Source organism: Thunnus albacares, chromosome 13 (assembly GCF_914725855.1).
Source record: "Thunnus albacares chromosome 13, fThuAlb1.1, whole genome shotgun sequence".
Lineage (NCBI taxonomy): Eukaryota > Metazoa > Chordata > Actinopteri > Scombriformes > Scombridae > Thunnus > Thunnus albacares.
Window position 1 is genome coordinate 6,343,937 of NC_058118.1, and position 27,496 is coordinate 6,371,432.

A 27,496-nucleotide genomic window follows, 5' to 3' on the forward strand; every position below is an offset into this window, starting at 1 on the left:
GTTTCTCCTCAGATTTCACCTAAAAAATATGTCATCATAAAGGGGTCTGAATTAAATGACTTGTGACAAATGGGACTAATCACTCTTCAAACGCTTACTGCGACTCTGTTTCTATAAAAAACTGAAATCTGAATCCAAGTTTTTGATGTACAGTATTTTTGTTCTCTCCCAGGCCAAAGGGGTTTATGAGAAGGTGGGTGAAGCCACAGAGACAGCTCTCACCACCTTGGTAGAGAAGATGAACGTTTTTAAGACTGACGTATCCGGACTCAGCAAGGTGGAGCGTGCCGGGACCTGCAACTCGGTAAGCCACATGTGCAGGTGTGTGTGACCCTGCTGTGTCTTTGTCTCTGTATTGATGTCCGATCAATGTTGTTTGAGAGGTGTTTTAAACCAAGTCTGTTGAAATGTATTATATTCATTCATTTATCTATAGCAAGCACATTGTATGCAGTAACTGGCATATTCGCTGCAGGCTTTACACTCCTCAGCATGAATATGCCAATGAGACTGTAATTACCGCTCCCATTACACCATACTGTACACTGCCTGGTTACGCACTGCACAGGGGACGACATAATGACCCAGTGTGTCCCTGCTTAAAACTATTTGTGCAAGATGATATCTTACATCAAAGTATTGTTTCGGCTCTTATCCAGAATGACTCACAGGTCGGGTTTCAGTATCTTACTCTAGAACTGTTCGATAAGCACAAGGTTGTTGGCAGACACACATATTTAATTACAGGGTGTGAACCTTTGATTGTTTGGTTATGAGTTAAACAAACGTCAGCCACTAGAATATTTTGAATATGATTTTTAAAAAGCCAATACTCCTGCCTGCAGCATTGCTTTGAGATTAGATCTATTTTGCACAAATTAAGCGTACGTTCCCCTTCAGGAAGATGTCAGTTCTTTGTGGAAAGTGTTGACTCCGACCTGTGCATGAGAGTATGTCTTGGTGTCTGAACAGCCAATGAGATCACTAAGCTGATGTTGGTGTTTCAGTGCCAAGGGGCCCTGTCATCAACTGTGTTCAAGTCAGCCACCACCATGCCTCACTCCACTGCAGATAAAGGTCATTGAAATCCCCGTCGGTCTCACTTCCATGCAAAGCAAAGCTCGTCAGTGACAAACACTTTGGAGTCTCAGATGAGATGAGTGACAGAAGGGTAGAGAAGCACATGTTTGATTGAATGTCTGGTTTAAATTCAAACCTCAAAACTGGTCCAGTGCATCTGCTTAGTGGATAAATGCAGGACATTGCTTACAAATGATAACATGCATGCTCAGCAAATTTTAGATGAGTAATTTCAAATGAGATGACCTTAACTTTCCACATGTCTGCCGAGTGTACACAAGTAGAAAACAAAACAGAGAGGGGGAGAATAATTCCTAGCCTGCCATGCCAAGACAAACTCCCTTTGCTCTTTCTTTTGGATAGAGATAGAGAGGAGAACTTTGTCACATTGACAGATTTTAGAACATCCGTCAGTTGTTTGAAGCCCCCTGACAGCGTGCGTGTACATCACAGCCGTCTGGTTGGGCAGAGAGCATTATCAGCGTTAACCTCTCAGCTGTGTACTCTGGGATCAGCACTGACTCTGAACTAGAAGGACACCTACTGGTAGAACAAGACCTCACACTAAATGCAGATAATAAAGTATGTCAGTAATAGAATTTTGTGTTCATACAGTTTTTGGTCTGTCATCTCATTAGTATTTTTCTATTGGTTTCCATATACTTCAAGTTCAGTTTTTGCTACATTAATGTTAAGTCCTGTTGTACACAGACATCTGGCTGCTGCCTCTCTACAGCACCAGCCAGACATCCAGACAAGGCAGTTGATTGCTCGGTCTAAAGAGGCATCCTTCAACTGTCAGTAGCTCAGCCAAACCTCTGTCATCCACCGGCTGCCAGCCTGACAGCTGCCCACAAATACAGCTATTTAGCTCCAGCTCTGGCCCTTTGTCACTTTCTTCTTCTTCTGTCTGTCATTTTACTCTTTTCTCCCTCTTGCTCATCCATCAGGTGATCAGGCAGTTGATGAAGAAGGAGTTCACCCTGGAGTTCTCTCGTGACCGCAAGTCCATGTCTGTCTACTGCACCCCCGTCAAGCCGGGCTCCCAGAGCAAGATGTTCATCAAGGCATGAATGAATCATACAATCACAAATAAACAGATAGAAATACTTATTATCATCATTGCCATTTGAGCTCTATTGTTTTTTGATGTTATTCTTTCCCCACAGGGTGCTCCGGAGAGCGTGATTGAACGTTGCCAGTACTTGCGCGTGGGAACAGCGAGGGTGACACTGACACCAGCCTTGCGTGAGCAGCTGCTGTCTAAGATCCGGGACTGGGGGACAGGCAGGGACACCCTGCGCTGCCTGGCGCTGGCCACCCATGATACCCCACCACGCAAAGAGGACATGGACTTGGAGAATTCCAGCAAGTTTGCAGAGTATGAGGTAGGGGACCTGACCTGTGGTAACATCTGATATTTAGCTTAGGAGTTGCTCAAATAGGGTCATATTAAAAATCTTCATTTTGTACAATAATGACTCACCTTTTCAGACATTTAACAGAATAGTTTGACATTTTGGAAAATAAGCTTATTTGCTTTCTTGCTGAAAGTTAGATGAGATGATTGATACCACTCTCCATTAAAAACACGAAGCTGGAGCTAGGTGACAGTTAGGTTAGCTTAGCATAAAGACTGGAAGCAAGGGGAAACAGCCTGATTCTGTCCAAAAAAATCCACGTCCAGCACCTCTTCTTACTAATTAATATGATATACATCTCATTTTTTATTTAATCAAACCAAGTTGTGATTTTTATGGGGGGTAACTTGTCATTTTTACAATATAGTTTTTGTATGGATTAAACAAACTAGATATAACTTGTTACTGGTAATTTGTGAGCTTAGAAGGTAAGACAGTTAAGACAAGCTAACTGTCTCAAAGTAAATAAGTGTATTTCCTCAAATGTCCAGCTACACCTTTATTGTCATTCTTGCTGCTGTCTATCTTCTGTTCACATCACAGTAGTGATTAAACCTTTATGCACTTAAAGCATTTTACACTTGGTTGCTCTTCCTTGGAACATTTCCTTTGTTGTGCTGGAAGTAATCTGTTTGTTTACAGCAGCAACACAAGTGGTGAAATCCATTTCTTTGGAATTGGAGTGAGATTCTGTTTTTAGATATAGTCCTGTGTAACTTAATACCCCTTTCTCTCTCTTTTTTTCCCCTTTCTCTATTCAGCTGGGCCTCACCTTTGTTGGCTGTGTGGGCATGCTCGACCCACCCAGGAAGGAGGTGATCGGTTCAGTGAAACTGTGCAACGAGGCGGGTATTCGTGTTATCATGATCACAGGAGACAACAAGGGCACAGCTGTGGCCATCTGCAGACGCATTGGCATCTTCTCTGAGGATGAGGACGTGACAGGAAAGGCCTACACAGGCCGCGAGTTTGATGATCTCCCACCGGAGGCACAGAGAGAAGCCGTCAAACGGGCACGATGCTTCGCCCGCGTTGAGCCAGCTCACAAGTCTAAGATTGTCGGATACCTGCAGTCATTCGATGAGATTACTGCCATGGTGAGGAGAAGGGATGAATTTCTAGTTGCTCACATGGTTTCATCAACTCACATCTCTAAGTAACTCTAAACCTTATATCCTTTTCTCTGTATACTTCCTTTGTCATATATTGCTTTATGCCTGTCGCAAGGCAGAAAAAATGCATTTTCTCCTTCCTTCAACCATGCGTTATGTGAATGACTTGTCAAGAATGGATAAGAAGAGGTCAGTGAGGCGTGACATGTTCCAGGTCTCTCTGAGGCTGCTCTCTCAGACACTGCTATCAAAACCTGTCATCTCCGGCCCGCTCTGCTGCTTCCTATCTGACACACGTCTCAGAAGAGGGATTGATCCGAGGGGAAGATGGGAGGGAGGGTGGGAGGGAGAGAGGGAGACAACAGTATCACCATTTGCCTGTCAGACGCGCTCCACCGTTTACCGCAGTGCAAAGCCGCTTTAGGCCCTGCCATGACGGATCTGTATCTCACTTGCTCAGCTTTAGCTTAATCCTGTCTGGATCTGAAACGATAATGAGACTTTCCTTAATGAGATTGCAGTTATCAATCATTGTTAGTTTGTTAGACTCGGCTCTATTTAAAGAATAATCTTCCCTAAAAACATAATGTGTGCTCAATATTTTAAGAATCAACAACTCGCGGCTGAAGCAGCAGTAGTAACAAAAATTACAAATTTGGGTTTTGTCTTGTTTAATATACCATAAAACATCAGTTTGTGAACTCCTAAGAAGTTATTTGAGCTTTTATTCTTTAGATGTTTAATGAATTTATGGGTCTTAGTCCTTTATGCTAATGCCTACTAGTGTGGTTACAATCAAACTGGAATAGCATCTATTTCAGTTATATTTTGCGATTGTTCACATAACCAGGAACTTAAATTCAGTCCTGTGAGTCATGTTTTCTGATGTACTAATGACACAAGCAATCTTTTCTCGTCCCAGACTGGAGATGGTGTGAACGATGCCCCGGCCCTGAAGAAAGCAGAGATCGGCATTGCCATGGGCTCTGGCACAGCCGTGGCCAAGTCTGCATCTGAGATGGTGCTGTCCGATGATAACTTCTCCACCATAGTGGCTGCTGTGGAGGAGGGCAGAGCCATCTACAACAACATGAAGCAGTTCATCAGATATCTCATCTCCTCAAACGTGGGAGAGGTCGTCTGGTAAGGAACAGAAACACACTGAGATACTGTCTTCACCTTTACTCTGATGTCCTCAGCTGATGTGTGTGTCTTCTCTCTGTCCTTCTGCAGCATCTTCCTGACAGCCATCCTGGGTCTCCCTGAGGCTTTGATTCCAGTCCAGCTGCTGTGGGTTAATCTGGTGACCGATGGCCTGCCTGCCACTGCCCTGGGCTTTAACCCCCCAGACCTGGACATCATGGACAAACCTCCCCGCAATTCAAAGGAGCCTCTCATCTCTGGCTGGCTCTTCTTCAGATACCTGGCCATTGGAGGTAGCCTTAGTGCTGGTCTGATTAAACTACTGTAAATCAATGTGTGATTGTGTCACACATATTAAATATAGTTTCACGTTACAATTGAGGATGTGTGCACAGCATAGGTAGAAAATATGTTAACAGACAGTTTATTAAAAAAAAAAAATTAGTCACATTTCCAAAACTAGTTCTAATTCTAGTGAGAAAATGGGAGCTTATAACAATAATAATGAGAGTGAGAGTTAGTTAAGTAACATTAGAGCACAGATGCACCCTCATTCTGAATATTAATGTTAACAATGTTAACATTATCAAAATCTTGCCATTTACCATCAAAATATACCAGACACTAGTTGCTGGATGTCTCATGTTTCTCTCTGTGTAACTTTTAACTCAGATGCCTGCAGTGTGTTCAGGCTAATCTCCACTCATAGCAAACTGTCAGTACAGGATTTAAGTATTATATATCAGCTGCAGGGGATCATGAAAAGAGACTCTACACACCTGTTAGTGATTTTTTTTTTCTAATATTACAAGTGTAACAACTTGATGCATTTTCTATCCAAATCCATCAATCTGCCACCTCTATCAGCTGTCACCAAGTCACACACTGAAGCTCTAAATGCACATCAAGCTGTTCCCCTAAGCATTGATCACAGAGCCTGAAAACCATTTGCACAATTCATTGAACTGCCATAAACACACAGTAAAAGTGTTAGTCTTTCCTTAAAACAGGTGTTTTTGCTCACCAGTTTTTGCACAAAACCATCCACCACCTTATTAAAATCCAGGGCTTTGACCAGATCACTGTATGCAAATAGCTAATGAAGCTATGGACAAGGAGGTTTCCTGCATGGGATTGAACATTTTATGCACGGTACTTTTAGATTTGTGCAGTTCAAGGCACAAAATCACTCCTCATTTTAATCTCCACATAAGTTCTCAGTCATTTTAGTTTGCTTTATATCATCCGTGTATGCAGTGCAGTCCCTGGGAAACCCATCTATAGCCTATATTCTCTGGTAGTTTAGAAATACATTTTCCTCCTGGGACAATGAAGACTATATACTGTATCTTTCTAGTTATAGAAATATTTAGTTATAATATTTGACTTAAATCCTGTTTCCTGGACAGCCATCTGTGACAAATCTGACTGTTTTTCTTGTAGGATATGTGGGTCTTGGAACAGTGAGTGCTGCCACATGGTGGTACCTGTTTGATGAAGAAGGCCCACAAGTGTCTTTCTATCAGCTGGTGAGTTGTAAAACATTGTTCTGCTCTGTCTGTCCTCTATGTTTTTCTGCAGCAGTCCTGTCCTCAGAGAATAGGGTTTTTTTTCCTATGTTTTGATATGTACCCGCTCCCAGCCTCCTTTACATCCCCCGCTGTTGGACTCAGTAATGTTTGGCGATCCCATCAGTGGACAGAAATAGAAAAGGAAGACCCATGTGGTTTGATTACACACAGGGTGGGAACGAGGCCAAGGTTCCGCAGCTGTTCCCCCATCAGATCTGAGTTCCATCAAACCAGGTCGCAGAGGTCCTGGTGACATCCTGCCAACATACATGCAGGCGCACACACGTACACACAAACACTAACTCCTGTCTGTCTCTCTCTACAGAGACACTTCATGCAGTGTACTGGGGATAACCCTATGTTTGAGGGTATAGACTGCGAGGTGTTTGAATCCCGTTACCCCACAACCATGGCCCTGTCTGTGCTGGTCACTATCGAAATGTTCAACGCACTCAACAGGTCAGTCATCTTCTGTTGCGATGTCTGGGTAAACACTCCTTAAATGTCACAGCTGTCAGATATTTATAATCAGAAGAGACACTGTCATCTAACAAGACAGTGCTCCCTTTGAGAAGGCATAACAGAGCCATCTGAGGGATAACAGCATGCTGGAAAAACAACACATCGACTCTATTCTCTGCTGTTTATAATGGCGATATATTTTATATTTTGCATTTGGTGAATGTGGCACATGAATCAAGTGTAGCCACACATCTTAAGAAATGGAATCGTGCTTTTTTGGGGATGCAGGAAATAAAAAGAACAGCAGTATGAAGGGAAAACTTGGTGTGTTTTTGCCAGAATTGCTCATGGAGCAAGTCTGTCAGTAGCTCCCTATAGAAACAAATACTAATGTCTCATTTAGGAAAGAATCTGAGAAAGGGAAGGTTAAAATAATCGGCTGCCTGACCAATGAAAATGGAACTCATCCCAAGCCAAGACAGCCAGTAAAACTGACGGGGGGACACACATGTTTACATGGTTGCTAGCACAGATATAACAAGGGAGATCTGTTGTTATGATGCACTGAATGTTAGCTACACTTTAATTAAATGTCAGCTAATTTTTTAAATTGTAAAATAGCTGTAATGTTCCTACATCAAACTGATGAAATCTTAAAGTCTGAGAGCTTGCCAGAATGTTTCACGTTTGTTCTTTACAACCTGATGGAATCACTTCCTTGTATGTTCATAATGTCAAGTTGAGCAGCTGAATTGTCAACATATTTTGATCTACTAAACCTTCTCCCTGCCAGTTTGTCTGAGAACCAGTCGCTCATCAGGATGCCTCCTTGGGTCAATATTTGGCTGCTGGGAGCCATCATCCTCTCTCTCTCCCTCCACTTCTTCATCCTCTATGTTGAGCCTCTGCCGGTGAGTATTCCTCTATGGGACTGTTGGAGACTCTGCTTTGGATCTGTGTGGAGATGTGAAAAATGCATGCTGATAATACTCACACAGAGGGCATAGGTTTGGATTCAGAGGTTTAAAAAAAAGTGCAGCAGCTATAAATAATTACATATGCAATACAAATTTTATTGCAAATAACAAAATATGATTGAATTGATTACCATGCTTTCCATAATAATGGGAGTATAACAAAAAATGCCAGGTAAATTGATATTCACATAGATATTCACTAACCCTAAAATCACTTAATCCTTCATAAAGACCTAATACTTTGATGATAGATAAAATTATGATATTATATAAATAATGTTTGACAAAAAAAGTCAAACTATTTAAAAAGTCCACAAGAAGGCTTACAGTTCACATGGAGTTCAGATACAGCTGCCTCCTCAAGATCCCAAACACCATCACAACCTTTAAACTCAATAAATAATGTTTTATTCGCACACAGCATTATCTGTGATTGTTGATCAGTCGTAGCATCTTTTTAGAAGAATTATCTGAAAATAAAAACAGAATAGAACATTTTTTTTGCCCGATAATGCAGAGGAGGTGGATGGACTGTCTGCGGTCTCCCTCACAGGCTGCTTACTGCACCAACATCTTCTGCCAAGAGGATTGAGCAGCATGTTGCCTGAAAGGCAAAACCCAGGGCAAAAAATGTCTGTTTACTTGTGGTGTGTGCAATGTAATAGCTGAAGGCAAAGATGATGTTGTGTCCAATTATAAAAGTAAAAACTTGCTAGAGAGAAAACATGCTGTCTACCATCTGATGCACTATTAGAAGAGTTTCTGACTTTTTTTCATTGCCTCCATCCTCCAGTTGATCTTCCAGGTGACCCCTCTGCGCTGGTCCCAGTGGATCGTAGTCCTGAAGATTTCCATCCCAGTCATCCTCCTGGATGAGGCACTGAAATACATCTCCAGGAACCATCTAGAAGGTACACTGAACCCTTTTCTTTTTCAGTTTTCCAATGAACCACCCATTAAAAATTAATGTTGTGACTCTGAAATGTTTCAAGCTTGTGAAATCTCTTAAAGTCTGTGAATGTTCTTGTGATTTTAGAAATTAAATAGGATTTTATCTGTCTACTGACCAGTCTTTTCTACTCTTTTTTTTTTCTCTCTCCTGCATTTCTAATGCAGCCTAAATTCTTATTATCTCACCTTCTGTGAAAAGGTACTCTATTTCCAACCTCTCAGTGCCCTCTTCTCTCCCCCGTAGAATCTCTCAGCTATAGACTAATCGCACTAGTCGCTGTTTTCTAAATCACTTGTTTTTTTATCCCCCTGGCAGGTGACGAGGAGAAGAAATACCGGAGGAGATGGCAGCTGAACTAAGACCTCTCCCTCAACACACTCACACAGTTAGACACACGCCTACCCTCCTCTTCCCTTTACGAGCTAGAAACCTTTTTTCTCCCCTGTCCTCATTCCCCACTCCTGCATGTCCGACAACAACAACAACAACCACCACCACTAGAAATGAGCGGGGCTTACATGAGAGCGGGTGTGCAAGAAAAGAGAGCATGCGTGTTCCTGCGAGCATGGCTTTGTACGAGTGCCTGAGTAAATGAGCGCTGCGTGTGTGTGTTTGTGTGTGTGTGTGTGTGTGTGTGTGTGTGGGTGAGAGCAGGCAGATGCAGGCCTGTCGTCATAGTTGCGAGAGCAAAAAACAACCGCAGAAAAAAATAGATAAAACTGCCCAGGGCTCTGCTTTTTAAAGATTTCTGCTCATTGTTTTGTTTTTTGTTTTTTTGACTGTACAATACAAACATAGTGGTGCAGTGACTGGACTTTGGGGAGGGAAGGAGAGGGAGGACAGGGGAACAGAGGTGGGTAATACTGGGTGGGATTTCTGGGGAGGGGAGGCGGGTGTTTGAAATCAGCACAGAGACCGAAAGAGAGATTGAGGGGCGAAGCGTGCCGTGGAGAAGACCACAGAGAGACTGGCATTCACTCTGGTGAAAGAAGAGCACCAGAAATAATGTGGAAGATGAAAAACATCGGGCTCTTGAGACTGTCCAGGTTTCTGTCACCCACACTACTGGCAGTGAATCCCAGCCAGCTCAGTAGGAGCACAGCCTCATCCGCACAACACAATTGTATATGTGGTCACACTGCTGCTCCTTCATCGCTCTTCATCTTTGCTCTCACCACATACAAAGTCTAACTCCTGTTTGATCGTGTTTTACGCACAACTAGTCTCCCCTTGCCCGTCTTGCTCTCTCTCTCTCTGTCTCTCTTTCTGGCTCTCTGTTGAGGAGGCAGCTGTGGTCCCGGGTGGCAACACGTCGGGCTCTTGAGTTGGGTGTGGAAATGTTGCTCCGCCTAAAGGTGTGAATAGCTTTACGCTGCTTGGCCGCTTCCTTCAGCTCTTTATTTGAGGAGCTGAGGTCAGCTCGCAGACTTAGCAAAACTGAAAAAAAAGGAAAGAGGAAAAAAAAAAAAAAAAAAAGTGAAAAGTCAAACAGCAACCAAACCAGCATATCAGCAGTGTAGTTGTCAGCCAGTCCGCCTGGCTGGTCCTCTTAGGCCTGACTTTAATGTCCATCTGCTGCGCTGCCATCGGAGTTTCAGCTGTCAGATATCCTAGCAAGTTATTTCATTGAGTGAATTAAAGGTAGATTTGAAAAAGAGGGTGATGCTTTATAACATTCTGGTCAGAATAATTATCTCATCTACCTTTAAGTTATTCAGTTATTTCTAATCCTGCACCAGCGCTTACAGTAGGTGAGTGTGCATTTAGCCTTACTTGAATTAATTGGTCTAATTTGACTTGGTAGGCTTTTCAGTTTTTGAATCGCACAGATGTAGTTAAAGTAAGTTAAGGAACGGCAAATGAACTGCTTGATTGTCTCAGTCTTACATCACTCGGTCATCAATCATTTATATATTAAGCACAGTAAACATCCATGCCTTATACATACAGCCCACTGCACCTCCACATTGAAAATGTGGTCAAAATGAATGTTTCTAGCTAGCCTTTAATTAACTTTTTACCCACAGCCACCATTCTCACTCATACATGCCCGAACACTGATTCATACTGATCACTTGAGGTCTTAAAGACTCTGAATGTCCACCTGGTGTGTGGCCTGTTTAATAGGAAACCCTTTTTTGTTGTGCTTTGTGCGCGGCTCCCTCAGCTTCTCCTGCTCTCTCAGTGCTTTAGCGACTCACTTGGGTATTGTTTTATAATGACTAAATAATAATGTATTTGACTGAATGAACCTACGGGGTTTGGATTGTGTCTTTTAAGTCTTAATTATGGGTTTTGTGTGGGCCCTGGTGCTCTGTAGACTGGGTCAGGCTGACACAGTGGTTGTTTTCGGTCTTTTGTTGCTTCCAAATAGGACAGAGGAGAGCGCACATTCAAAAAAAAAACTATTGTAAAAGGTGCTGGACCAAAAACGTCTATGGGAAGAGGAAATGGAAATTGGATCTGCACTCTTTGTCAGTTGCTTTTGATGAATTTAATAAAGCAACGTTTCGTTCACAGAGATCTTCAAGGCAACTGTTGAAGATATCTGTGAGATTGAAATGTTCTTTAAATTCAATTTACTTTGAGTTATTGACACAATTTCCTCCCTTTTCTTGCTTCCAGACCTGCTTTCAACAAGCACGGTTTAGATTCTAAAGGAAAATCCACCCTTAAACAAACAAATCTGCTATTACTCACATAGCTGTATCCATCTCTTTTGTTGCTTGGTAGCATATTGTTCTCCAGTGGATTAACTGGCCAAACTGGGACGACATGACATTGCCAAGTCCAGATATTTTCAGCGCCACATGTTCTCTGGGGTTTGTAAAAGATGATTCTTTGCAGTGCACAGTCGAAAATCACTAACTTAAGTAGAAGTAAATGAAGCAGATTGTGGGAAAGTACACTAAAGAGTTCATTACAACACATCAACAACATCGAATGTGATCAGATTTAAGGGTGGAATATTCCTTTAACTTCATACCTGAAGCTGGATCTTGTTTCAAGTAAATAATGGCTTGATTTGAATTATACTGAACATAAAACATGAGAATGTGGCACCTCTGTCCAGAGCAGCAGACCACCTGTCCCTGTCCCAGGTCTCCATGGCTCTGTAACATGCTGGCACTCTGGCCACCAGGCACTATAGGTCTCTATAGCCTTGTTATTTACTACTGAATCCTCAACTCTGTACAGAAGATGAGAATAAGATCGCATGGAACCTTGTTACTGTAATAATAACCTATACAGTATATAATATTTAATTTTTTGATAACTTACATCAATGTACTTACCAACATCAGACTTGCGAGAAAGCATTTTTATTTTTATTTTGAGCACATGGTATCTAAGGATCTCTCTCTCTCTCTCTCTCTCTCTCTTTTTTTTTTTGTAGAATAGAAAGGTTGTTTCTTCATTGTTCCCGTTTGGTTTTTACAGTTGCTGGGGTTTTGTGTCTTTTACTGTAGGGAAAGAATATGACGTTATCATGTTTAAGATAGACAAGAATCATGCTTACGCTAATTAATTGACGCTGATCATGTCAGTGATAGTTATCTGGTGTGAGAATGTTCAAGAATTTGTGAATGAACTGTGTATGGTTTACACTGAGCGATAAGCAGTGATGAATCCTGGGTTATGAAGTTTTATGACTGTACATTGAAGGGCTTGGTGTGGATGCAGGCTCTAGAGACCCGTGACAATCCTTCTGGGTCTGACATTTTGGGAAGTCGCTTGACTCTCCCAGCATGGTACTCAAAGTCTTTTACCATCTATAGAAGAATAACCATCCTTACTGACAGTAAAGGAGTGATCAAGTTCATATCAGTAACATCTGACCAACAGTTCCCTTTCTCTTTGTCTATACAGACAAATAAACAGTCTCTAGAGCCTGAGTTCCACCTCTGAGAAAATAAAAGGATTCTCTGTATTGCCTTGTTAATATTAATTGTGGACACATAATTTTATAAATGACAAAGACGTGGAAATAAAGATTATTTATCTTGTTATTTATTCAGAGGTTGTGTTCTTTTTTTCATGTACCATTGTAAATATGAGATTTCTTTTGTCACTGTGAACAGTTTTCTTTGCAACTTCTTTTTACTGCAGAAAAATAATCCCAAAAGAAGCTGTTTACAGTGAGGTTTTATGGATTATCCTGAATAACTAATGGCTGTAAACCACTAAGGGGAAACAGAAAAATACTGTTTGTGTTGTATATTGTTTTCTCTTTTTTTTGCCATGTTAGAAAGAAAAGGCCTAATTCTGAGAATAGGTGATACAAACACCCAAACTGCAAAACAGCAAGTCCAAGCTCCAGAGGTGTTCTCAAAGCTCTTCATGCTATCAACAAAGTCACATACTGTTGTCTTAAAAGAAAATACTGCAAGAAAAACACAATGCTTCAGATCGTAAGTTCAGACCTTCAAATACTTAGTGGTGATAAACAAAACAAAAAAATATAATGAACAAAAATATTTGAGGCAGTCATTACTGCTCCATATCTTGCCTTTCATTTTTCAATGAGCCATAGCTATTGTAAAATTCTCCCTGGTCACACACATTAGATAATAGTTTGTTTGACAAATCTGGTCTTGGCATGGCTACAGTGATGTGATATCATCACAGGAATGTGAGTGTGATCTGGACATGAGATTTCAGTTGTAAAGTTTATATATTTTCCCATGACAAACTGAAAAAAAACTCACTTTCACCAGAAAGAGCGATCATTTAATCTGTTGGATGGGATCCTCTCATGAACTGCTGCACTACAATGTAGGGAAACCTCACATTGCCCAGGCTGCCTTTTTTCATACTGATCATAGAGTCTAAAGTTGTGTACCTCTGCATATTCAGATTTAGGATATTGTGAGGGGAAGACTCACTCAGAGTCTGCACTTGTGTGAAATGTTTATCAAACCATGTTTTCCATGTTTTAAAGAAAAATGTGTGAAGAGAAACTTAAATCATAAAAGCGTGAATGCATTTGAAGCCTGCATCTGTGCATTTGCAGTTTGCACAAGTTCATCAAATCAGTGGAGAAAACCTGTAGTACAGTGTGTGCATTGAACCCTTTGGACCAGCAGGGGGAGATGTTACATCACCTTGCATGTATGTACTGTATAAAGTTACAAACTATGATTGGATGTCTAAAATCAAAGTTTGAAGCAGAAGAAGTGTGAACTGGTTGTGTTCTGTAATAAAGAGTCTCGCGCAATCTCAACACACAACTTTGCTCAAGAGGAGGAAATGAAGCTTCTCGGTCACACTTCATTAGGACAGCCAAAGAGGGAACTGGTTGGACCTGCATCTAGCATTTAGATATTTAAACTGGCTGCCTAAACACACATATACTCGCCTGTCTGACTACCAATTATAACTACACAGCCATAAGTGCTTTGTCATGCTTCCTCAGATCTCACATGTGAGAATAACACACACCCTTTCTGGAGGAAGTTCCTGGAGTAAAGGTGGGATCCCAAGGGCTGCAAGGAGAATAAAAGAGGATCTCATTAGTATCAGCCCGCAATTTCCACCTGGAGCCTCAGAGGGATGCAGGATAGGGGTTGTCAGCAGGGGCTCTGTCCCAGTGAAACACACATAAACACACAGGCCGAGGATTGCAGCTGGGAAAACTTGACGCAACGGAAAGGTTGCACACGTCCTTGGTGAGGAACAGAGGTGTTGGAATAGATTTGGTTCCCCTTTTCTAAATTTTAAACATGTTGCAAACTGCTGTGTCTTTGTGTTACTGATTTCACACTGCATATCAGCATAAACACTGTGTGTAATTATAGGGTGCACGACTTCCTCTGATTAAACTGGGAGCTCTGCTTAAGTCACAGAAACATATCAGATAAGGGTTTTTTTTTAATAACCGCTTCTCTCATAGAACTGTTGCTGTTTTCATACTGCATATTAGCATAAAAACTGCCTGTGATAAAGCACTTATTTGGCAATGACTATGTATAATTATTCTGAGTATGCTGTTACATGATGAAACACTGATAAGAAACTAGAAAGGGCAAGATTGTACAGGTGAAATAAGACTCTAGGGGCTTACTGCAGGAACATGTTTAAAATGACAAGCACAAACAAAGGCTGAACTGAGTTGGATGACAAAAAAAGCTAAGTAATGATAAAACAATGCAGGCAAAGAGTGTTAATCTGCTGCAAATTTGTCAGCTGCACAAGAAAGCCTTTGTGGCTGTTTAATCTGTCAAGAATCCTGGATAGTCTGCAGAAAGAAGATGGAAACATGGAAACAGAATGTGAATTTATTGTTCTTTGGCGTATGATGATTTTTATGACTGTTCTGTTTTTCCATCTCTATGACTCATGCATTACTACTACTGCTTCTATCTCTTCTGAATTGTTCACCTTTATAAAAAAAAAATATAGAAAAATGCTTCGTGGCTTTCATTAAAGATGTCATTAAATACATCACTTCTGTTGAAGATCTTCTAACACAAGCAGGAAGAACCTTGATACAGTAGACTAGTCAGCTGTGACTGGTCTTACTATGCACATACAAGGCTGCGTTGAGGTTGACTCGCAGTATGCTTGCTGTATGACTCATATGAGAACAAGCAGAGGCTACTCGCTGTGCAGCAGCTCTATGTGGACACATGTCTACAGAATTGCCTTGAGAGAGAAAAGGCTAGAAAACACTTTTTCAAATTTGGGGGGTGATTTTGCTGTGAGGGAGGACATTCTGCCCCTTATCCCACAGGCGTCAGCCAGTGTTGTGCTGTGAGGCTGAAGCTGTTGCCAAGAAACTAAATGAACTTGCTATGAACTTCCCCACGGCTTCGACAGGAAGAGTGCTCTCAAAGGCTACAGCACCCACTAGAACCACTGCCTATTTGGCTAACCAGTTACTGCAGTTTACAGCTTATAAACAGTCTGATATACTGCGCAGCATTTAAAGTGGTATGCAGTTTTAAGTGTAAGTGTCCAAGAACAGCAGGTTCACTTTTTTTTTTCATGCTGTGATGAGGAAAAATAACAATGTTTATGTGTTACATCATCATCTCAATTAAGGCACAATTAGAGCATTCAGAAGGGGAACAGTAGTTGTTGGAATTAGAGGGGGATAGTGGTTCTGTGGTATTATGAAATGTATTCTACTCAGTCTGAATCATGTTGACACAGGCTTGCTAGAATTGGCAGTGTGTTAGTGACACGCAATTCATCCTTTTTCCCCCAAGAGAGGTTTAACCACGTGTCATAATCATCAATTATGTGCCGTATAGTATGTTAGATTATAGTCTGTCCTCAGCCATCACGCTCTCCCATATGATATTGTGTTTTCTCGCATGATCCATCACTGCTGTCATACAGCTTAGATAAGGTCCAGTGATGTGTAAAACTGAGGAGGGACAGTAAAAGGGAAATGTTGAATGTTTCATTTGTTATTTGAAAATGATCAGATGCCTGGTCTGCAGCACTGTCCTGTGTGTTCTTAGACGTTTAAAGATCCCCTCCAGACATGTTTTATGACTCATAAAAAATGCTCTGCTTTGAATAATAATTTGTGTCTGATATGGTTTTTCCACAAAAAAAATGTGATTAATGGGTTAAACATTCTTAAAATTACATCTATTCCTTCTGCCTCAATAAAAATTCAGAATCTATGAATATGCAAATATTGTTCATTTCAGAATTTTAACTGTTGGACACAAGATGTCAAGTCCATTCTCAGTGTTTGTGCACTGGAAGCTTCAAGTTTCCACATCACACTTGTATAAGTTGCATACTGGACCATGATAGACCCTTTTTCACAGCAAACAGTTTGACTTTTCACATCAGGAGAAGCACAGGTGGAACTAATAACATTAACGATGGCTCAGTTCCACTCAAGTATCCAAGGAAGCCATACTGGTGAACCATCATGCACCGTAGTGGTGCCTTGAATTTGGAAAAACTAAATGGGATTCAGCCATGATTAATGTTATGAATTGCACCTGTGTTTTTCCTGCTTTGACCTGTCAAAATATCTGCTATGAAAAAGGTCTATTGGCTTCCAAACCAGTCGTGATGTCACAAATCCTGCTGGTAGGTACACACCCTAAACTCAGATTTAAGGTGAGGACAAAGAAAATGTCCTCTTCAGCAGATGAATGTGAAAACAAACTCTGCACATACATCATTCTGCACACGCTGAAGAGAACATCATCCAACCGAAGGAACAAAAAGAAAGACACACTTTTGAGTAAAGAAAAGACTCTATGTCATAGGAGACTGATGTAAACGTTTACATATCAAATCACCATAAGACAGAAAAGGGTATCTCAACTCAGGATATTCCTAAATGACCAATAAAGCTCTAAGCGTACAGTTTGTATCTGTCACATCAAACGAGCACCACACTCTCACATGGAAGAATGCCTGCACCCAGCAATGTGACGTTTTCCTTTTATGTCTTAAAATCCAATCTCCTCTCTCTGTCGCTCCACTGGAGCTGCTCAGTGTCTAACAGTGGGAGATGACAACAAATTTCAGTGGGCAGCTCCTCAGTGTAAACGTATGTTCTAACTCCTGAATATGAAGGACACAGCTCAGCAAACATATCTTGGGGAAGTAAAGGTAAAAACGCATCTAGTGGGAATTTAACTGATTTTGATGCCCATAGCTGATGAACTTACTACCTACAACATGTTCAGGGTTGACTACAGTGGAGTCAGTAATTAGATTGTTAGCCTCAACAATCAGAAATGACCGCTCTGCTTATCTGCACTAATTACTGAGTTGTTAGAGCTCTGTCAATTGGAAAATGAATACAGCAATATGGCCAGTAGAGGCGCTAGCTGTACTTTTGCTCTATAAACTCGCTGTCTATTAAATCCAATCATAATAGGGGAGCAGTCTAGGAAATTCCACATGCAGCATCTGTGGTCATAATACGTATGATCGAACTGGCTGCGTGTATAATGCTGTATTTTTATCATGTAAATATGACATTGTGGTGCTGTAGAACATAGTATTTACAGTAATGACACAGTATTGGTCACGCTGCAGGAACAGGGCGGATCTTAGGACCCGTGGATTCATTTCTTGTCGAATAATAAAAGTTATGGTTATCCGTTTGCTGTGCGACAAACCAGTCAGTGTGTCAAAGTGTTTAATGGTCAGCCCTTTTCTTGCCGCTGTGTGCACATTGCAGCGCTCCCTGCAACAATAGCCAGCTGTGGGCTGTATAAATCCAGCCGCTGGGTGTCTTCACTCCTGTGCCTTCACTCAACACAGGAGAGGGGTTTTAGTGTGGGTTGGTCTGTCCGTGTTTTCCGGAAGAGAGGGCGTGCAAAACATGGGACACATCTCAGGTCAGCAGCTGATCCTGCCTCACATCTAGCAGATCAGCCTGAATGGAACCTTTCTGTTAGTGTCTACTGACAATCGGCTGTAAATAGAGTGAATCAAACAGGCACCGTGCGTCCAAACGGGACATCCCTTTGGATCCCTTTGACTGGAAGAACGCGCACACACGCCCGAGCACTCATTTAGGTAAGCGAAACTTTTAAGATCATCTCATTTGAAGTGCATGAGCGTGTAGTTATTTGTCGCAGGGCCAGTCTGTGTTATGTAAATATGGGGAAGTAAAGCAGAACAACGCTCTTTTGTGCAATGCAGATGGGTTTCAGTGTTGTGCCGTAGTTGAGTGAATTGCTCCCTCGCGGGCACATCAGGATGTTGAATCCTCTGCAGTTGCTCTTGATTTTTTTTTTCAAGCGCTTTACACACGCGCGTGCACGCCCCCCGTGGAATAAGAGGCTGCACTGAAATGCGGCGTGCACGCGCGGCGCCAATTGTGTGCCATGTATCAGTCATGCACCTGTCATAAAATGATGTTGCTTCATACAGCAGTAGGGCATGTGTGCAGGTTTCAGCTGCTGCTGGGTCAAACGTAGTGCTTTACAAACTGCGGCCCGGGGCCCCACCAGGGACCTTATGAGGGAGACAAAGTGGTCCCCAATAATTTGAGAGGATTTCTTTTTTGTTGGCTCTCTTTGGTTTTTGAGTCCAATGATATTTTGGGATGTGTAGTTTGATCACACATGAGCATAAGAGTACTGAGGGTGCCTGACATGATGAATGATAAGTAGTGCTGAGATGATTACAGACTGTAATCATCTCAGCACTGCAATTTACAGTAATTCATCTACAGAAAATTAATTAACATTTCTGATTATTGATGAAAACTGGTGTCTCAGGTTCTAGTTTCTCAAATGTGAGGATTTGCAGCGTTTGTCTCTTTTTAGTCTGATCAATCATTATGAATACAATGTCTTTGGGTTGTTTACTGTTGGTTTAACATGATGAGCATGCCTCAGTAATGTCTGATATTTTATGGACAAAACAATCACTTAATTAAAAAAACAAAGATTACTATATATTTAGAATAATGGTTAATTGCAGGCCCAATGAAAATGAAACCCTGGCAGACCTGTCAGCATAGACATTATGATTATAATTGTAGAGTTGTGATTTTGTTTAGGTTTATATCTATCTATCTATCTATCTATCTATCTATCTATCTATCTATCTATCTATCTATATATATATATATATATATATATATATATATATATATATATATAATTTATATTGTGAAATAACGTCATTCAGCAGAAAATTACTCAGGTTTCATTTGTTTTAAAACCACAAAAAGAAACAAATTGCACCCAATGTATGTCTCTACAGGTTCCTCATTCCTCTAAAGCCACTTGGTGTCTGCTGAAAACAAGTAATATGGCTTCATGTCAGACTCAAGTGGTGCTCCTTTCACCCTGCTCACAAGTTGTTTAATCCCTCATTCATGAGGCGCTGGGCTGAATAGTCCCCTTTGAATTTTTTTGAAGGATGACTTCAAAAATGAATGACTCCTCTAGCACTGCACCTTGAAACACAGCCAGAGAGCTCATGAATGACATGTAACAAATTAGTGTCTGCACTTTTGTTCTTAATGCAATTTATGGTGTCTGCACAGTGTCTGTTCAGCAAAGAGAAAACCAGTTTCAATTTTGGTTTGTTGGATTTGAATATGATTTAAATCCTCACAGGCTGAAAGATGAATTGGCTGGAGTGCTGCTGCTAAGCAGTTCCAACTTCCCTCTTGTGTCTTTGTTATATTTGTAGCAGCTTCATGAGTGTTAAATGCCAGAAATGGGGCTGTAATAGATAATATAAGAAGGATTAAGAGATTGTCCATATTTAAACAACCCAGCATCATGTGGCTGGCTGGTGTTTTGTCCTGTTGTACCTGTGTGATGAAATGTATGATACTATTTTTAGTATAGATTTTTCCTTTGAGGAATCCTATGTCTAAAATGACCAGGTGTATATTGATTATTATATTGATGTCTCTGCTCTAGGATTTTCCTCTAGTCAATTTGACTTATGTTTACATGCTTTACATCAGAGATAAGTCTTTTGCCTGATGTAAATAAGCAACAGCAGTATCACTTCTGTTTTTCCTGACCACTTTTTCTTGTTAAATGTGTTGATGGCTGTAACCTCCTTAACACGTCTTCACGTAGGCTCTGGTAATCATAGCAGAGCTTTGGCCAAGCTACTGAAAAAGAGGACATGTCAACAGCTTGCAGCTCCTTCAGCCCCTCTGGGAAATCACTTGACTTGTGTTTGCAGTAGATGTGTGAATTGGTGCAGGTTCATGTGTATATTGTTATTACGATATTGGTGAATTTAATAAATGTCATAAGCAATTTTAAATGGAAGTCTGGACATCTTTCGCTCATATTGTATCAAGCACAGCTTCATTCTGCGAGTCAGAGAATAAACAGGGAGCGTCTGTGCTGGTTGGTGTACAGTGCTGTGTCCTGCTGCTTCTCTTATTGCAACAATTTTCTATTTTTTGTCATCATACCAATTGATTCTGATGACTAAATGACTGCAGAGCTCTATGCAATCTGCAGGAAGTCCTTTTCTTTGATGCAGTCCAATCAAAAGACCCTTATATTTGTTCAGTGTGTAATTTCTCCATGTATCCAACCTGATGTATCCCCCATCGGGGGGGGGGGGGGCTGCACCTCTGGATGCATCTTTGTGTACAAAAAAAAAAAAACAGTGCCTAGCCTAGACCTACAGGGGTCAGGTATTGGTGGAGTGTAATGCTTTGTCAATTGTGTTACATCCATTAAAGGTACGAGTTACAATTTTCACAAATGGTGCGCCAAAAGACAGCCTATAATTAAAACAGAAAGAGAAGTTCAATTTCTTCAAGTCTTTTGTAGGATGACCGAAACCTTTTAATGACTCTTTTTGGCTGGACCAGCCACAGACCAGCTCTATAACGTGGTTGTCCATGAGTGAGTGAGTGATGAAGTTACACCATTGGTCGGCCAGCTGAGTGTTGGAGTTTCCTCATTGGGCATCGGTCTTCAAAAGGAATTGGTGCGAGATGATGGAATTAGAGGACAGCAGCGCAATGCGGAGTGACTGTTTTTTCTGCTCCAAGCTGTGACACTCTCAGCTACGGTGTTAAATGCAGCGAAGTCGGCTAAACCCATGTACCAGCGTCTCTGCGTCTCCTCCTCTACCGTCCAGTCTGATCGACACTACATGGTGCGTTTGGATTTTATAGCTGTATTAATATCAGGACGCAAACTTTTTGTTTCTCTGACGTTTTCACATCACAAACAATGAACAACAGCATTAAAACACGAGTCTTGCAGATAAAACATGAGACTTATTCAGCTGTAGGGCGGCTGCTCTGCAGGTGCGATTGATTTGACTGTAACTGCGGTAACCAGGCAGAGATAAGCCTCCTTAATTTGCACCCAAAATGCTGTCAAAACTTTAATTTACAATTTCCACCACAGCCTCCACAATTCTCGACCGGGAAAGAGGCAGAAAAGAGACACATAGAGGCATGAGAGAGAGCGCACAGTTAAAGCACCACGAATAACCATCACTCTGACAAAACACTCAATACAGAGTGAAAAACGGGAGACACTCGCAGACTGAAATAGATGAAAGAGCAGGGGGAGTTCACAGATAGGTAATTAGAATAGTTAGAATTAAAATAAGTTCTCTTTCCAATCAAACATCCCAAGGTATAAGTGGAGAGTATTGAAGTAAAGTATTGTTCTTTCAACTGCTTTTATACCCTTTTTTTTGACTCAAACATAGCTTAACCATGTCATGTGATGCTACTTCAGTACACTTTACCAGCAAATATTACTGGGGCCACTACAGAAAATTGCAGATGAACATTTAATATCCAAGAAAACACATTTTAGACACTACCACTGACTATCCCTGTAAGAAATTGGCCACAATTTTACACATTGACCATACACAGTCCAGCCATGTACTAGGTTTTGGCCTAGTCTTTGAAAATGCGTTTGCAGGAGAGCGTTATAAATGCTCTCACAGAATAGTTTCCCCGTAATGTGCGGCTGAAGAGTGTTTTCCAGTCTGTAGTGTTGAGATGCTAGGCCCTGTGGAATCTATCGTGATTCATTTGATGTCTGACAAGCTTTCATGTTGCAGCTGGGAGAAAAGAGTAACAGCTGTACCTGTTTCACTTACAAAGCTAGTGCTGGAAGCATCAGCCACCTCCTCTGTTGAATCAGCCACCAAATTCCTGGAAGCTCCCAAAGTGTGTTTTGTGGAGCGCGGCTGTCATGCACTCAGTCTACTGTGTGCTTGCAGGGTTAATCAACACACCAACTTAACAGTAAAACAGGCAAGCTGTCCTTTAGGGTTGAGGTGATCAAAAGAAAGCAGCTTAAGAGTGATGCGTAAGCTTTAGAAATGATGGTCTTGCCATATTTGTGAAGTGTTTTTATCTTCCATGTGTTTTTGTGTATGAGAGAATCCAGACTAGTCAGATTTATGCACTGTTTCCTGTTGATGGGTTGCCTGTCAAAAGAGCACTAAAGCACCGCATCAGTAAGCTAAAGCCCATTTTTTTCAAATCAGGCTTCAGCCTTTTGTTAGTGGTCTAATGCACCCTATAAATTTTGTCTATGTGCACAGAAATCAGGCCTTCACTTAAAGAGCGCTTCACCGATTTAGTGTTGCACTCCTTTCTGGCACATTACCAGGCTCACAATGGACAGCTTACAAGAATGATCAAACTCGATTCACTCGACTGTACAGATTCAGGTGTGCCATGCCAGTAGCGCCTCTACACTAAACATAACACGAACACAATTATGAAGCTTGAAGTGTGTCCAAGGAGGACTTGGTTGTAGATACTTGAAGACGTTTCACCTCTCATCCAAGGGGGCTTCTTCAGTTCTAACTGAGTCTGTGGGGTTATCAAGGTCATTGATACCACTTGGTTCGTTAGTGCTCCTGGCTGTTGTAACAACAGTTGTTAGAGTTGTTGGAGTGACCTGGGGCCAAGTGTAAACAACAGTGACTGGAGTTGCCGCATGAGGCCAAATGTGAATGGTTGTTAAATCTCCTGGGAAGGGATGAAAGGACAGTGTTGTAGGTGGGGGATAGGTGGTGTTGTAGATAGCGCGGCATGATATGAGGAAAGTCTGCGATGTGCGATAACATTGTTCAATATTGTGATGACGATATGACTTGTGATAAATAAACAAATATTGAAGTGTGCAGTTCCTATGTCTTTCTGCTTTAATAGGTACACTACTAACAAAGACCCCAAACATTGAATAGCCTATGTTCACTGAGAAAAGAATTGAAATAAATTATTTCAAACATGCTTTTATTGAACCAATTGCATATGAATACCCAACCAATTAAACAGAACATTAATTTAAATAAAGTATTGTAACTATAAGAAATTAAAGTTAAATTTCCCTGCTCCCTTTTAAAATAATTTCTTCTAAACTCAACAAAAACATCTATTACCATACAGTGTTGAAATAAAAAATATCTGTGTGAAAACAACTTAAATAATTAAATGAATATGAATTAAACACAAGCGGGTAGCTCCAGGTCTTAAAAGTTGGGTCAATGCGGAAGTGACTTAAATCTACATTCTCTCTAATGGCCAGCAGGGGGCGACTCCACTGGCTCCAAAAAGAAGTCTGATTGTATGGAAGTCTATGAGAAAATGACTCTCATTCTCACTTGATTTATTACCTCAATAAACACTTTCCTAGTGAGTTTAGGGTCTCAATCACTAGTTTCAAGTCTTTGTCAATACAGCATGATGTTCATTTTGTGAATTATGGTCCCATTTAGAGTACAATAGATGATAAAGCAGGGTAAGCTTTAGGGTGTGGCTACCTTGTGATTTACAAGTTGCTACCACGGCAGCAACGTTGGTTATGTAACATAAACATGGCATAACCCCAGATTCATAGACTAAATGTAGCCATAGCTGTCACTATTTCAGTGTGTTTTCAGTTCATGAAGGTTAATTGCAACATTTTGGTTCCCTAAAATAGTCTTGTTTGGTTGTACTAAAAGACCCTCTAAGGAGTTGGATGTTAGTTTTTTTCTGGTAAGTGCATTTTGTTTTAATGGTTTTAAGCCTGTTTTTGTTAGCGAAAATTAGCATTAGCATTATCACAGTTAACCCTAGATTGTAAATGCACTGTACTAACCCAGCTAGCAGCTAGCAGCTAGTGTTGGGGTAAAATATGATTTATCGTTCAGCCCTAGTCGTAGACCTCCTCTGTTGAGGGATGGTATCTCTACTTTGATGTAGATAGCCTCCTTCACTCCTCTTTCAAACCATCTATCCTAACTATCCAAAATATGTACATTGTTGTCCTCAAAAGAGTGTCCCTTAGCTTTCAGGTGTAGGTAAAATGCTGAGTCTTGACCTGAGTAGTTGGCCCTCCTGTGATGAGCCATGCCTTTGTTTAATGTTTGTTTAGTTTCCCCGATATACAAGTCTGTGCTTTCCTCACTGCACTGGACTGCATACACTAGATTACTTTCCTTGTGTTTGGTTGTACAGCCTTTCGGGTGGACCAGTTTCTGTCTTAGTGTGTTGCTGGGTTTGAAAAACACAGGACTGTGGTGTTTGTTGAAAATCCTCCTGAGTTTCTCAGATACTCCAGACATGTATGGAATGATGATGTTGATGCGTATCTTTTCTTCACCACCCGCAGTGTTGATGTTCTTCCTGGATCTTGTGGCTGTTTTCACAAAGGTCCAGTTAGGGTATCCAAAGGCTTTAAGTGCATTCTTCAGGTGTTTGTGTTCCTCCTCTTGAGCCTGGGCACTTGTTGGTACATTGTCAGCTCAGTGGTGCAGGGTCATGATATATCCTAGCTTATCAAAGTGCTTGTTCAACAAGCATAAACTTGTACAAAAGCGATTATTTTCAACTGCTCTGCCCACAGTGTCGCTGGTATGTTTTACACAACCACAGCGCATCACAATGAAAGCTGGATGTATGTAGCCAAACCAGTACCTGCTCTCTCCACCAGCAGTACCTGCAGACAGTCAATCACATCAGCAGCAGAGGGAGGAGGACAGGGGACAGGATGAAAGACTGTTTGTGCAGACAGCAGCTGCGCACACACACTGTACAGTGCCAGAAACAGGTTGCAATAACGAAAAGGAAAAACTATGACATCTGGAGATTAACAGGAGTAATTAGCAATTGGGAGCGCAATGGCTGAAAGGGTTAAAAATAGGGAGACTCCCACGGAAATCAGGAGTGTTGGCAGACATGAAGCTCCTGTCCTCTTCAATGTGTACAGCACAGTCCCAAAAGGCCAAGCTGTTGTTTGACCCATGTGTCGTCCACATATCTAAACCAGTGGCTTGGTACTGTTCCGCTGAAGGAGTTCAGGGCTCTGCTTTCTACCTCCATGTAGAGGTTGTCTACAATGGGAGATACTGGTGAGCCCATGGCACAGCCAGGCTTTTGTCTATAAAACCCCCAGTTGTACTGGAAATAGGTGGTGTTCAGACAGAAGTCCAGCAGTTCACAAATCTGGTCTGGGCTGAGGTTGGTTCTATTGTTAAGGGTGTTGTCATGTAGCAGTTGTTTCCTTGCAGTTTCCACCACCTCCATAGTTGGAATGCATGTAAACAATGAGGGCACATTCATGCATGGGATGGCTTCTCCATGATACAAGCGATACTTGCTGTTGTAACCATTCCATGGCCTTATTCTTGTATACACTGGAGGGATCTCGCCTCAGTGTTTCATATGTATCAGTGTCACTGAATAGTGTGGTGACCCTGGTGTGGTAGTCCGCTGTGTTTAGGACCACTGACCACATCGTCCTTTATTAGCCGGTAGGATGGTGATGTTTTGGTCCTTGCTCAGTGACATCACAGCCTTCCTTTCCTGGATGGTGATGTTGGAAGGGGTGCCTTTGCATTGGAAAGGGCCACCGATACCTTCAACCTGCGCTGTTCTGCCTCTCTTTCTGTTAAGTTATTGAAGTGTAACTCTTGAAGTGTGACACATCAGTTACACATGTTTTCCAGTGTTTTGTAGAGAGCAGATACATGAATACATTTGCAGGTCCTCATTAGTTCATACTGTGCCAGGCGCACAGCCGTATCTGCGTATTAGCCTTCATTATTCAAATCACAACCATTAAGGTCTCTGTGGGTTCTCAGATCTTTCAGTTAACCTCAGCCAAATGCTAGCCTGCACTCCACCCCACTTACACTTCTCCCCCATTCTCATTAGCCTGTATATGAGAGACACCAGCATGAATGAGATACCCACTGGGAACCTTCACTAGTCAGTTTCTTTTATCAGAATGTTTATTGGCAGAACATGGCTAAGCTATAGGAAGATAAAAGTAAAAACAACGATACAGCTACTTTATTTTGTTTCTGTTGCTTGATTGAGCTGTTAAACCAACTGAAAGGTTGACTACACCCTCATCTAGAATATTTTTGTTGAGGTTCAGTATCATGGTACATCAGCAAAAGTGACTCTGCAGCAGTTCTCTGGTATTTTCCAGCCCTGTCAGCTTCAACATTGAATATGTACCAGTCACTAGACCTCAAATCTCTTTCATAAAATGTCTTGTATATTTCAGTGTCCTGGTATCTCAAGATGTTGTTCTGCTATGTGTCCCCAGAGCTCTGCTGTTACTTCCATATGGCCGGTGAGCTAACTGAAATAATTGATGGCTGGTTGAGTTTGTGTCTGTTCTGTCAGTCTGCTTCCCATCCTTCTCTAGAGACGCTGGTCTGTGTGCTGTCCAAAACTCTTCCACAAATCTTGACAGCAGCTTTTCCTCTGTGGCCACTTGTCACAGTGGACTCCATTGGGTATAGACCAATCGTGAACCATGAGTATTAGAGCTGGGCCTTCAACTCAGCCAAACCCCATCTCTCCCCCCGAAACACACACCAAAAAATCAGCAACAGGGCAAAAGATTTTTGGAGGGATAGGCGACTGTAACACTTTAACTAACCCAGATGTAAGTTAAACAAGAATAGGCATACAATAATCATTTTAACCTGGTTATTAATCAGAACTCTCACAAAAATCACTCAAAATCAGCAAGCGGAGGCGCGTAGAAACTGCTGTTTGCGGCTTGCATCTCTCTCTCTCTCTCTCTCTCTCTCTCTCTCTCTCTCATTGACTATTCCTTCACTTCCCTGTCGTTTCCCTTCTGTCTGACAGTTGCTACAATGGGGGGAAAATGGAATTAGAACCAGAAATTCTATTTACAACCACGAAAAGCAAGCAGGCTAAGAAACCGAACACGTCTGTCTTTCTGTCGATCTCCTCCGCTACGGTTCAGTACACAGCGCGGCACATACACACAACAAACCATGCTTCTGAATCAACAGCTAAGCGGTAGTCACATGTATCTCGGCTAATAATTTTGTTGCTTTTGCT

General features: G+C 41.5%; 2 protein-coding genes and 1 pseudogene across 2 annotated transcripts in view; 2 read left to right on the plus strand and 1 right to left on the minus strand.

Moving 5' to 3' along the window:
- The window catches only part of atp2a3 (ATPase sarcoplasmic/endoplasmic reticulum Ca2+ transporting 3), a 50,540-nt gene extending 37,808 nt beyond the window's left edge, over window positions 1-12,732 (plus strand). The window contains exons 11-21 of the mRNA XM_044370301.1: window positions 173-304; window positions 2,031-2,147; window positions 2,250-2,468; window positions 3,263-3,598; window positions 4,536-4,756; window positions 4,847-5,049; window positions 6,200-6,285; window positions 6,653-6,786; window positions 7,583-7,700; window positions 8,560-8,677; window positions 9,034-12,732. Coding sequence (XP_044226236.1) covers window positions 173-304; window positions 2,031-2,147; window positions 2,250-2,468; window positions 3,263-3,598; window positions 4,536-4,756; window positions 4,847-5,049; window positions 6,200-6,285; window positions 6,653-6,786; window positions 7,583-7,700; window positions 8,560-8,677; window positions 9,034-9,077 — 1,728 coding nt within the window. The 3' untranslated portion in view covers window positions 9,078-12,732. The remainder of the gene's footprint in view (window positions 1-172; window positions 305-2,030; window positions 2,148-2,249; window positions 2,469-3,262; window positions 3,599-4,535; window positions 4,757-4,846; window positions 5,050-6,199; window positions 6,286-6,652; window positions 6,787-7,582; window positions 7,701-8,559; window positions 8,678-9,033) is intronic.
- Window positions 12,733-17,798: 5,066 nt separating this feature from the next.
- camkk1a (calcium/calmodulin-dependent protein kinase kinase 1, alpha a) overlaps window positions 17,799-27,496 on the plus strand; it is a 62,395-nt gene continuing 52,697 nt past the window's right edge. Inside the window, exon 1 of the mRNA XM_044370058.1 lies at window positions 17,799-18,225. The gene's annotated coding sequence lies outside the window, so the exon portion shown is untranslated. The remainder of the gene's footprint in view (window positions 18,226-27,496) is intronic.
- Window positions 23,035-25,696, minus strand: LOC122995763 (annotated as a pseudogene).